General features: G+C 47.4%; 1 protein-coding gene across 1 annotated transcript in view; it reads right to left on the bottom strand.

The window, feature by feature from the left end:
• Positions 1-13,060, bottom strand: part of CDS1 (CDP-diacylglycerol synthase 1) — a 955,907-nt gene that overhangs the window by 747,101 nt on the left and 195,746 nt on the right. The window contains exon 2 of the mRNA XM_086961872.1: positions 11,066-11,199. Coding sequence (XP_086817998.1) covers positions 11,066-11,199 — 134 coding nt within the window. The remainder of the gene's footprint in view (positions 1-11,065; positions 11,200-13,060) is intronic.

Below are 13,060 nucleotides of genomic sequence, written 5' to 3'. Positions count from 1 at the left end.
AGCGCATCCCTCTTTTCCGTAGCCATTTGAGCCTCCCGTTTCTCCCGCTGGCGCCTATTGCGGGACCGGATGCGTTGCGATTGTCTGATCTGAGACGGTTTAGGCCGATCTCGCCTACTTTTGTGCGACCTGTCCGTCCCCGCTCTGTACGACTCCAGCCACTGCCACGCCTCGTCCGGAGTCTGAAAGAAGTGCGTGGTCTCATCCAGGATGACCCGCAGCTTGGCCGGGAAGAGCAAGGAGTATTGAATGCCCTCCTCTCGCAGCTCCTTCTTCACCGCCAGGAACGATGCTCTGTTCCTTTGGACTGCCTGGGTGTAGTCCGGGAAGATTGTGACCCTGCTGTTCTCCACCTCAAACGGGCCCAACGTCCGAGCCCTCTGGATGAGGAGGTCCCGGTCCTTATAATGGAGGAGCCGCACCACCATCGGTCGGGGGGGGCGGCTAAGTCCTGGCGGGCGAGCAGGCACCCTGTGGGCTCTTTCCAGGGTAAAGAAAGGAGTAAGCCCCTCCGGCGCCACCACAGTTCGAAACCAGCCCTCCATGTAGGCCACCGCATCCTCCCCCTCAATTCTCTCCGGCAGGCCTACGACCCGCACGTTATTCCTCCTATTGCGGCCTTCAGCATCCTCCGCACGTCGTTCCAGCGAGTCCAACCGGGCCAGGATGTCCGTGACCTTATGCTCCGCTGTCACTACCGACGGTTTCAGGTCCAATAGCAACTGATCATGGTCCTTGACCTTATCCGCCAGCTTCGCATGGTCTGCTCGCAATAGCCCCAGCCCCGTGGCTACTTGCGCAATGTCCTGCTGCAACGCCTCCTTGGTCGAGGTAATTGCGTCCAGTATGGCATCCAGGCGTCTATTCAGTCGCTGCTCCTGGTCTAACTCCGGCGGGGGGGTCTCGCCCACCTGGGACAGCGCCGCCATGTCCCCCTGTCCGCGCTCCACGGCCACCAGCCCTCCCGTAGCCGCCATCTTAGGGTACTGCGTCACAGGCCAGGAAACCCGTCTGGTCCCGGCACTCGCGGGTGTGTGCAAGCTTCCCAATATTGAGCAGGATCAAGTGCCACCGCCGATGCCCCCAGCTCCAAGGGCCAAGTGGGTATGCACTGTCCGACCTGCCCCCTCGTGAGCCAGGAGGAGGAAGGGAAAAGCCAGCAAATATTCGAGATTCGAGCGGAGCCGGGGTCCCTGTCCCCTGATCTTCAGGACTGTCGCCACAGTCCCTACTGCTTCGCTCTCTCGGCTGCAGAGTCCTCCGCCAGTCGGGACCAAGGCCGCTCAACGTCGATGTCCGGAGCCGCCCGTCCGCTCCGCCGCCATTTTCTTCTCACTCTCGGCGACACCTCAGCCGTCGCTCATCAGGGTCTCCTCGGGGCCAGCAGTCCCCCAGCAACTTCCTACCGACACCCAGCGGCCCCCCTACACTTCGTAGGGCAGGAGTGTCGATCACGGGTCGCCCAGGGTGCAGAAATCAGGAGAATTAGCGGGATTCGGCGCGGAGCTGCGAGCTCACGCCGCCATCCCGATCGGCGTCCAAGCCACGCCCCCCTCAGCAGGGGAATGTTGACTTTCTCTCCCGCTACCCGCTTTCCCCCGATCGGGTCAATCGTGGGGGTGGGATGTGTCCCGAGGTCACGGTCCCCGACTCGGACGGACGGGGTGTACCTGCTAACATTTGTCCATTTCCACCCCGTCCGCAGGTTCCCTTGGACGTTTCCTGGATTTCCTCGGCTCTGCCTTCGCTGACCCAGTCACTGGACCTGCCTTCCGTGACGCTGGGGGTGTGTTCCCCGGCGTTCGACAGTCAGCCAATCAGAAGAGCCGGGGGTGTTTAAGGAAGCCCCGTCTCTGTCTGTCGGCGCGGAACCTCTAGGAGAGAAGCCGACCCACGAGGAGAACGCCAAAGACTAAGAAGAAGGAAGTGCCGAAGAACCGCTACTAGGACCTCCGGAGCAGAGATTCGACAAGCCAGGAGGCCAACGGTACCGCGAGCCGCTCTGCCACACTTCCAGGGGAGAAGTGTGGCTCCACAAGGTACGAGGGCGTTTTCAGGGTTTGTTTAAACCACGGGGTGGGACGGGGTAGCCTGAGGGTGGTCACTAGCGCCGTGCACTGTTTCCGCCTACACACAAAAGGTTGATGTAGAAGGTGGTAGTACCCTGGTGATCCCTCACTCCCCTGCCCCCCCCACACTCGTTAAAAGCGGTCCCAGCCACTAATACGGCTGTCTCTTTCCTTTTCTCTCGAGCCTACGTCCGGACCGGAGTCGACGCCAAGGAAAGCCAAGACGGGAACTAAAGAATCAGGAAGCCCAACAGAGGAGGGAAACCCGGACTGTTGTATTGTGTGCCTTGATGGACCTTGCACTACATACACCCCTGAGCATTAGAGAAACCAAAAGTACCTACGAATAAAACGGTTACTCCCAGACCTCAGTTCGTAGCATCTCTCATTATCCCAACCCTCACACGGTGGTATTTGTGTAGTGTAGGGGGTAGTGTTTTAGGGTTTAGGGTAGTGCAGTGCTGTTTGTGTAGTGTAGGGGTTGTGCTGGGAGTAGGTTTAGGGTAATGCAGTGGTGTTTGTGTAGAGTAGGGGGTCGTGTTGGTGGTAGATTTAGGTTTTAGGGTAGTGCAGTGGTGTTTGTGTAGTGTACGGAGTCGTGCTGGGGCTAGTGTTTAGGGTTTAGAGTAGTGCAGTGGTGTTTGCGTAGTGTAGGGGGTCGTGCCGGGGGAAGTGTTTTAGGGTTATGGTACCGCAGTGGTGTTTGGGTAGTGTAGGGGGTCATGCTGGGGGTAGTGTTTTAGGGTACTACAGAGGTGTTTGTGTAGTGTACGGGGTAGTGTTTTAGGGTTTAGGGTAGTGTAGTGCTGTTTGTGTAGTGTAGGGGCTGTGCTGGGAGTAGATTTAGGGTTATGGTACCGCAGTGGTGTTTGGGTAGTGTAGGGGGTCATGCTGGGGGTAGTGTTTTAGGGTTTAGGGTACTACAGAGGTGTTTGTGTAGTGTACGGGGTAGTGTTTTAGGGTTTAGGGTAATGCAGTGGTGTTTGTGTAGAGTAGGGGGTCGTGTTGGTGGCAGATTTAGGGTTTAAGGTAGTGCAGTGGTGTTTTTGTGGAGTAGGGGGTTGTGCTGGGTAGTGTTTTAGGGTTTAGGGTAGTGCAGTGGTGTTTGGGTAGTGTAGGGGGTTGTGCTGGGGGTAGATATAGGGTTTCGGGTAGTGCAATTGTGTTAGTGTAGTGTAGGGGGTCGTGCTGGGGGTAGTGTTTTAGGGTAGTGGAGTGGTGTAGGGGTAGTGGTTTAGGGTAGTGCAGTGCGGTTTGTGTAGTGTAGGGGTTGTGCTGGGAGTAGATTTAGGGTTTAGGGTAATGCAGTGGTGTTTGTGCAGTGTCTGCGGGTTTGTGCTGGGGTAGTGTTTTAGGGTTTAGGGTACTACAGTGGTGTTTGTGTAGGGGGTAGTGTTTTAGGGTTTAGGGTAGTGCAGTGGTGTTTGGGTAGTGTAGGGGGTGGCGCTGGGGTAGATTTAAGGTTTAGGGCGTGCAATGGTGTTTGTGTACTGTAGGGGGTCGTGCTGGGGGTAGGGTTTTAGGGTAAAGGGTAGTGCAGTGGTATTTGTGTAGTGTAGGGGGTAGTGTTTTAGGGTTTAGGGTAGTGCAGTGCTGTTTGTGTAGTGTAGGGGTTGTGCTGGGAGTAGGTTTAGGGTAATGCAGTGGTGTTTGTGTAGAGTAGGGGGTCGTGTTGGTGGTAGATTTAGGGTTTAGGGTAGTGCAGTGGTGTTTGGGTAGTGTACGGAGTCGTGCCAAAGGTAGTGTTTTAGGGTTATGGTAGCGCAGTGGTGTTTGGGTAATGTAGGGGGTCGTGCCGGGGTAGTGTTTTAGGGTTATGGTAGCGCAGTGGTGTTTTGGTAGTGTAAGGGGTCATGCTGGGGGTAGTGTTTTAGGGTTTAGGGTAGTGCAGTGGTGTTTGTTTAGTGTAGGGGTAGTGTTTTAGGGTTAAGGGTAGTGCAGTGGTGTTTGGGTAGTGTAGGGGGTCGTGCTGGGGTAGATTTAAGGTTTAGGGTGGTGCAATGGTGTTTGTTTACTGTAGGGGGTTGTGCTGGGGGTAGTGTTCTAGGGTTTAGGGTAGCGCAGTGGTTTTCAGGTAGCGTAGGGGGTCGTGCCGGGGGTAGTGTTTTAGGGTTATGGTAGAACAGTGGTGTTTTGGTAGTGTAGGAACATGCTGGGGTAGTGTTTTAGGGTTTAGGGTAGTGTAGTGGTGTTTGTGTAGTGTAGGGGGTCGTGCTGAGGGTATATTTAGGGTTTAGGGTAGCGCAGTGGAGTTTGTGTAGTGTCTGCGGGTTTGTGCTGGGGGTAGTGTTTTAGGGTTTAGGGTACTACAGAGGTGTTTTTGTAGTGTACGGGGTAGTGTTTTAGGGTAGTGTAGTGCTGTTTGTGTAGTGTAGGGGTTGTGCTGGGGGTAGATATAGGATTTAGGGTAGTGCAATTGTGTTAGTGTAGTGTAGGGGGTCGTGCTGGGGGTAGTGTTTTAGGGTAGTGCAGTGGTGTAGGGGTAGTGGTTTAGGGTAGTGCAGTGCGGTTTGTGTAGTGTATGGGTTGTGCTGGGAGTAGATTTAGGGTTTAGGGTAATGCAGTGGTGTTTGTGTAGAGTAGGGGGTTGTGTTGGTGGTAGATTTAGTGTTTAGGGTAGTGCAGTGGTGTTTGTGTAGTGTCTGCGGGTTTGTGCTGGGGTAGTGTTTTAGAGTTTATGGTACTACAGTGGTGTTTGTGTAGGGGGTAGTGTTTTAGGGTTTAGGGTAGTGCACTGCTGTTTGTGTATTGTAGGGGTTGTGCTGGGAGTAGGTTTAGGGTAATGCAGTGGTGTTTGTGTAGAGTAGGGGGTCGTGTTGGTGGTAGATTTAGGGTTTAGGGTAGTGCACTGCTGTTTGTGTATTGTAGGGGTTGTGCTGGGAGTAGGTTTAGGGTAATGCAGTGGTGTTTGTGTAGAGTAGGGGGTCGTGTTGGTGGTAGATTTAGGGTTTAGGGTAGTGCAGTGGTGTTCGTCTAGTGTAGGGGTAGTATTTTAGGGTTTAGGGTAGTGCAGTGGTGTTTGGGTAGTGTAGGGGGTCGTGCTGGGGGCAGATTAAGGGTTTAGGGTAGTGCAGTAGTGTTTGGGTAGTTTAGGGGTCGTGTTGGGGGTATATGTAGGGTTTAGGGTAGTGCAGTGGTGTTTGCGGGTTCGTGCTGGGGGTAGTGTTTTAGGGTTTAGGATACTACAGTGGTGTTTGTGTAGTGTACGGAGTCGTGCTGGGGCTAGTGTTTGGAGTAGTGCAGTGGTGGTTGCGTAGTGTAGGGGTCTTGGTGGGGTAGATTTAGAGTTTAGGGTGGTGCAGTGGTGTTTCTGTAGTGTTGGGGGCGGTTGTGCATGGGTAGTGTTTTAAGGTTTAGGGTAGTGGAGTGGTGTTTGGGTAGTGTAGGGGTCGTGCTGGGGGTAGATTTAGTTTTTAGGGTAGTGCAGTTGTGTTTGGGTAGTGTAGGGGGTCGTGCTGGGGGTAGATTTAGTGTTTGGGATAGTGCATTGGTGTTTGTGCAGCGTAAGTGGTCGTGCTGGGGGTAGTGTTTTAGGGTTAAGGGTAGTGCAGTGGTGTTCGTGTAGTGTAGGGGCTAGTGTTTTAGGGTTTAGTGTAGCACAGTGGTGTTTGGGTAGTGTAGGGGGTAATGCTGGGGGTAGATTTAGGGTAGTGCAATGGTGTTTGGGAAGTGTAGGGTGTTGTGCTTTGGTAGTGTATTAGGGTAGTACAGATGTGTTTGGGTAGTATAGGGGTTCATGCGGGGGTAGTATTTTACTGTTTAGGGTAGTGCAGTAGTGTTTTATGGTTTAGGGTAGTGCAGTGGTGTGGTGTTTGTGTAGTGTAGGGGGTAGTACTCACCAGGGAGTTAACTGGACGTCTACTGCTGGTATTTCTACAGCACTAACCATAAATTCTGGGACAAAATGAACCCCCTCATTGAGACTTTCTCAACACTCACACGCCCGACGTTGCATTGCTCACAGAGACCTGGACCAACGCCAGCTCCAAACCCAACATCGCAAGCACCATCCCAGACTGACACAAGATGCTGAGGAAAGACTGCCCCACTCGCCATCATCCACAAAAGCTCCATCCACATGACAACCACCGACTCGAAATGGCGCGCAGGGGAGGAGCGGTGAAGTGAGGCCAGCGGCGGAGCGGAGAGGCGAATACGGCGCGGGGAGGAGCGGCGGCGGACAGGTGGTGAGTGGCAGAGCGGAGAAATATGGACCGACGGTGCGAGTAGCAGAGGCAAGGTAAGAATCCGGAGCAGCCAGGGTCGGGGCGGGCAGGCGGGGCACGGGCTGCTGGGGAATGTCAGGGCAGGCGGGGGTAGGGGAAGCCAGCATTTCAGGTTTGCGTGCTCTCCCGCCCCGGCCCCCGCCAGCCACAACATTGTCCGGGACACAGACAATGTTGTGGCGGGCGGGGGCCTAGGCGGGAGAGCACGCAAACCTGAAATGCAGCCCCCAGCCCCCTTCTACCCCAGGCAACGCTGGGGCGGGCTGCTAGTATTTGTATATAGGAAATTGCTCGCACTGTATATATTCTTCACCCATTGAGCACTTTTACACAAATGTCACTGAATTGCACTTTAATATTGATTCCGAAAGTCTATTTGTGCTATGTATGTGAACACTGAATGAAGCAATTCTGTTATAAATACATAGTACAACCTCTTGATTTCATGACTTATTTGTTGAGTACCTACTTCTAGAGCTGTGCTTATCGGAGAGCGTTAATCTTGGATTGCATTATTAGCATGGTTAAATCATTTTGCATTTCAATGAAGTTCGAATGTGGTATTAAAATCTCTGGCGTCCTAAAGAGATGCATTATCCGATCTCCCGGTGAGATGATGGGTGAGCAATTTTACAGTGGGAGATTATTTTTTAATATGTACAATATGATTATATACATTGTATACATTTACCATACGGCCACTGGCAGTGCAATTTAACAAGTATAGGTTTTGGTTGGGTAATCGGGCCATGTGAGGTGCAAGACTGAGTGAGAAAATCATGAGAATTTGATGTAAAGAGTTTCACACTCGATTTCAAGGGAAGAGCACAAAGTATGAAGACAAGAAATACCCTCATGCATATTATTAAATAAGGCACAATACAGTCAATCAACTTCTTTAAGGGGAGATAACACAGTTCTCGTAACATGAGATGAGGTCAGTAGTCTCCTTTTGACCGGCCTTTGGCCTCAGGACATTGATTATGTAACTTGTACATTCCTTTGTCAGCCGAGGTGAGGAAGCAGGATTCCTAAGACGTGCCAAAGATGTATTAACCCATTTATTAAAATTCAGTCTAGCTGGGTGCTGGGTCTGTCTGTTGTCAATTGGTGGAAGAGACAAGGGTCTAGGATGGTGCAAAGATGAAGGATGAGCGCTTATAAAACTCAAAGAATTTATGTACGTTGAAATATTGGGGTTAAATTAAGATTGTGTCGGCAGACATTCATTTTACTGAAGAGGTGGAGCTTAGTCCTCTCAGAAGCTAAAAATATATATAAATATATATCTCTTTCGTCTAGTGTCATTTGTAGGTCACATTATGCACTTATGTTGGAAAGTGGATTATTAGTAGTGGCAGATATGCATTTACCACTTGCAACAACACCACTAACACGATATAGGGCTCAAAACAGGTTTTAGAACATTATTCCCATGCTCGCCCCTTAGAAGCTAGGCTGCAAACCGGCAGGCTTACCTTCAACAACAGGTATGTAAAGCATTCAAAAACACGAATTCAATAGATAATTAAGACAGTACACACAATAAAAATCCAACACCAATTTATAAACATAGGAAATATTTGTACCTTTAAAATGACACCAAGAGGAAAATAATCCACTGTAGGAAACCAGAGATGTACATTCTTAAAGATTAGACACTTTCTAATGCTTAGAAACCAACAGTGCCACTTTTAGACATTTGGTTGCCTCGGACGGGGACAAATTCACATTTAGCAATTTTTCAGGAGGATTTCTCACCAGAAGTCATGCAGCCTCCTCCAGCAGGCTTAATCTCGTTAGGAACTCCTTCCTGAAGTTTCTCTTGCGGGTCCAAAACACAATGCAAGGGTCTGGAATCTCCAAGATGGTCCATGAAAATCTGGGACTTCAGTTCACACAATCGACTTGGACAAAACCCTTACTAATCCACTGGTAGTACTCCAGGCTGAGGATTCTTTGTGGTGATGGTTCAGGTGAACTATGTTAACCTGTAGCTTGCAAGAAGTCCACAGTTTAGTCCTTTTGAAGCAGGTTTGATCCACAAGGCTGTAGTTTCAGATGGTGCAAGAGGTGCAATCTTCAGAGTGCAGGGCCTGGTTAATGCACATCAAAGTCCTCAGGGTGAACCTCTTCGGTTTCAAGCAGTAGGCTTGAGAGGTACTGCCCATCTCAGATACATATTCAGTGTTCTCTGGGGTCAAGCAGGAGGGTAATCCTGTCCTATGAGCTGCAGGGCAACACCCCAGAACATGATCACTTCCTCCAAAGTGTGGCACAATGATATCCCAGAAAGCACTATTCCTTCAAAATTCAATATATCATAATTTTCAGCAGGGAGAGAGCAGGCTAAACCCAAATCCAGGATGGCTAGTCTCCATAGTCTCTCACCCTTACGCCTAGCGTATGGTTGGGTTCAAAGAGGAGAGTTGTAAATGACATCTGGTTTCTCTAGCTTGTTTCCTCCTTTCCTTCAAGAGCATTATTTATTTAATACCCCTCTCCCTGGCTCTGCCATTCCTATGCCCAGCAAACTCTCCTCCCAGAACGGCTTCCGAACCCCAGGGGTCATTTATCACCTCTTCAAAGCAGCCAGGTCAATCCACTTATCTCTGACCAATCAAGGCAGAGCACTAGAGGGCTGAATTTTGGCTTACAGACTTGATAGTCTTATAACTTCTTGTCTGTACATTTTAGACTAAATTCTTCACATTGTTGGATTTGTCATTACCATTCTACTGAACCTTTTAATCCTAGGTTTATGGTTTTTCTTTTGACAGTTATTAACTAATAACCTCTTCCAATGTTAACCTATTGGCTGGTGTTCTGCAATGGAAAAATGAACTGGGCAATTTATTCAATACCAGAGCCTATAAAACTGGTTTTATAAGGACTCTGCTTACATCTACTGGACCCCTCACCACTGGAACACCTAGGAAAGACTTTAGGGGTGCTGAACATATCAAATTATTGCAGATCCTCATTTTACAGTGCTCCTAGCACGGAAGTCGATTTTGGGAAGCACTTTACAACAATGTGAGGAGTGAAATGTGCAATTTCACTAGCCTCAGGGCATATAAAAACCTTTTTATAAGGATTCCCCTTATATGTAACTGACCCCCCCCTCCTTTACACACACACCCCCCTGAGACAACTAGGGGAGAACCTGGGGTACCCACCACGCCCAAACATTGTTATTTATTAATTTGTATGTGCCCCAAACACCTAAGACTAGTTTGGGCGCAATTTTAAAGCAGTCCTGCAACACAGGGCAGCTTTAAACTGACCTCCGGCTCCAGCAGTGCCGACATGCAAGTGCAGAAAAGGCTGCTGGCCTCTAAACTGCCCTGCACTAATCTATACTAGGGACTTAAAGATAGTTTCAATATCCCTGCCCAATTATGTACTAGGGCCTTATAGTGGAGGTAATGCCAATCACAGGGGTACCTTAACCCATTGTGTACCCTAGTGTATGTAGGTGTTTTCACTGAATTCTAAGTGTCTCTTTCAGCATAGCACTGGCCCTAGGCCTGGTTAAGCAGACCCGAGGGTCAATCAGTCAGTTACCACTAGTACTAGTCAGCAAAAAGTTGGGGGGTGCCCAGGGCACAGGATGACTTTGCAACAACTTAACACTGTGAAAATACTATGAATACTATTTGGAGCATGTAACCCTCTACACTTACACACTGTGTACTTTTAAGTGCCATAATTTTGGGAAACATTGATATTTCATTAAGATGTTTGTAAATGCCTATAAAATTAAAAAATATGAATTTAAACTTAAAATGGAAAATAATACAGCCATAACAATCAGTGCATCAACGTTACAAAAATATGGCCTCAATCAAATACAGCTCATACAGAATTCATTACTGTGAAAGAATCTAGCACAAATTAGATAATATTGATGGGGACCTACAGTTATCTGTTAATATCTCATGTCAATCAAGCCCGAGTAGCTATACACTGCTTATTCAACATTCTATTGTGCAGAAATGTCTTTGTACCAGATGTGTAGGAAGAGAACAACCGTGCAGAATCGATGATATTTTTTAAAACCCACAATTTGGCCATAAACACCTCATTTCAAGCAAGCCCTAGGAGGCAAACAACTGTTAAACTACGTTATCAATGCACACTAAGAATGTACTAATTTTAACATATGAAATAGTGTAAAGTCCAACAGTTTTATAGCCTATGTAGGCTCAGTCCATTACATACACACATATACATATACATACACACACACACACACACACACACACACACATACATACATATATACACATACAGACACACATACATATACACACACACTTGCATACATATACACACATACACATATACACACGCATATACACATATATACACACACACACACACACACACACACACAGAGTTATAAATTCATTTTCACTCCCACTGTCCCATCAAGCTATTGAGAGCTTCTGGGCACATATCATGCTAGCAACGGGTCATCAAAAAAAGACAATATGATCACACTGGTTAGTGACACGCACTACCATCAAAACCTGGTGCTACAATAAAATACAATATTCATCTCAACAGGTTCTTTTAGTTTGAAGTCTCAGAAAAATTCCAAAACGGATTGTGAATAAATAATTAGTCTACCTCAGCCTTGTTAAGACATAGGAGGCATTTCACCTGCAACATGTTTCACTACTGGAGAAATTAAAGAAGCATTTCAGTGTTCAAAGTCAAACCTTTAATTCAGAAAACAATTTTTAAACTTGCATGTCATATTACCTAGAGGACAAACCGGAGAAAGCTTTATCGAGGACCTGGGGGGTACCATCAGCTGATGGGGGTGCCCCTGGAGCATCTGAATCAAACTTGCAATCTGCATCTGCCTCTGTGGTTTTATCATCTTCGCCCGCTTCCTAAAGGGAAAAAAATGGCCTTGTAAATTGAAGAGTGAAAACAAATTAGTCCTAGCATATTTCCTTGCTTAGTTTTTATATAACTTGTGGAATGCGGTTACCTGCCAGAAAAAGTCTCCAGAATGTGATCTGATGGACGAAATCGTCACAATCTACCCACAATGACTAACACAAATAAAAGACCAGCTCAAATTCACAGCAGCCTAACTGTGGCAACTGTGGACTAACAAAATAATGTGCCAAGGACTCTTAACATCTACACATATTCTCAATGAAACGGTTACAACTGGCATGGTGCACGCAACCTGGCTAATCAATGACCGCATAGTTACAGTAATTCACAGTAACAAGTGGAAGACTACTGCAAAGTAGAACAGTTATGATGCTTCAACTCAACGTACTCAAAAATGTTTTTTTCACATCTAGAACCCTACATCTCCATTCTGCCCTCTGCCAACTCCCATCTCCAGCATGTCATATCTGTCCTATACAACAAGAAGCATTCACAAAACACACATCTATGTGGCAGCATCCAACACCTAAATATCAACAGAATAAAAAGTTTAATGTCGAGGGCACATTCACATCGAGGATGGGGAGAATTGAAAGAGTCATTCCTGGCATCGGTTTTCACCCATAATGTCAAACTAGGTTAACTAGCATTGCTGAGGTCACATTAAGCATCCTTTTCTAACAACTACCCTTCTTCCTGGTAAAACGCCATTTAGTCTTCTAATTTAAATTAATTATAATGGAAATACAGATGAAGCACCAACTTTGGTGGCTAACTGATTTTCAACTTGTGAGAGCACAAAGACTACACTTCAGGCAAATGCAAAATAACACGAATAATGTGTAAATTACGTTTATTCAAAAATGTATATAGATTAACAGACCTAACAGAGACCAATAATATACATAACAATACATGAGAAATCTATAAAAACAGTACTATAAAAATCCATATATTATACAAGAAACTACAAACTGGTATAGACAATTAAAACATCTTAAAATAGTGACCAAAAACTCTTTAAAAATGTGAGCACTTTACAACATGCTTATTGATTCGGAGGATTCATGATTAATTCAATCAATCCACAATATATGTGAACCTTAAAATGAATGATTAATAGATTAAAATAATGTGTTCTTGTATCTCTTTAGGCTGAACACAGATTTAATTTAACACATGGAACAGATTAGGAATTTAGATTTTTGAGTTCCTACTTGACAACTATTACAAGTGGTGGCTTCAGGCAAATAACTCCACGTTCTCTCTGTCAAGACTTCCAAGTAAGATTCCCCGTACACAGAAACATAATTAAACATCTTACATTATGAGAAATACGGTAGTAAAGGTCAGACAAAATGGAATGCCAAGCTTTAAGACCACACTCAGAGGCACCCTCCTTTACAGACCTCCAGGACCCCGCGCACAATTTAGTGAGGACATCACGGACTTCATCACTCCACACGCGCTCCCCTCCAAAGATTACATCCTTCTGGGAGACCACAACTTTCATCCTTGAAAATAACAACGACCACAACTCCACCACCCTTTTGGACAACCTCGCCAACCTCGGACCTAAACAACTGGTCACTTCCCCCACCCACATCGCAGGTCACACACTCGACCCTATCTTCACCTCCAGCAATCATGTCTCCTTCAGCCACACTACGGCTCTCCTCTGGACTGACCACAGCTGCGTTCACTTTACCTACAACAAGCCCAAACCCAACAACCACCCCCAACCAACTCTGCAAAGAAACTGGAACAAAATCACCAGCGACCAGATCTCCTCATCCCTTCTTCTAAACCCCCCAGCCCACTCCTCAAACCCTGACCAAGCCGCCACCA

This window comes from Lissotriton vulgaris, chromosome 3_1 (genome assembly GCF_964263255.1).
Source record: "Lissotriton vulgaris chromosome 3_1, aLisVul1.2, whole genome shotgun sequence".
Taxonomy (NCBI): Eukaryota; Metazoa; Chordata; class Amphibia; order Caudata; family Salamandridae; genus Lissotriton; species Lissotriton vulgaris.
Note: the sequence above shows the minus strand (reverse complement) of the source record. Positions and strands in the feature narration are given on the sequence as shown.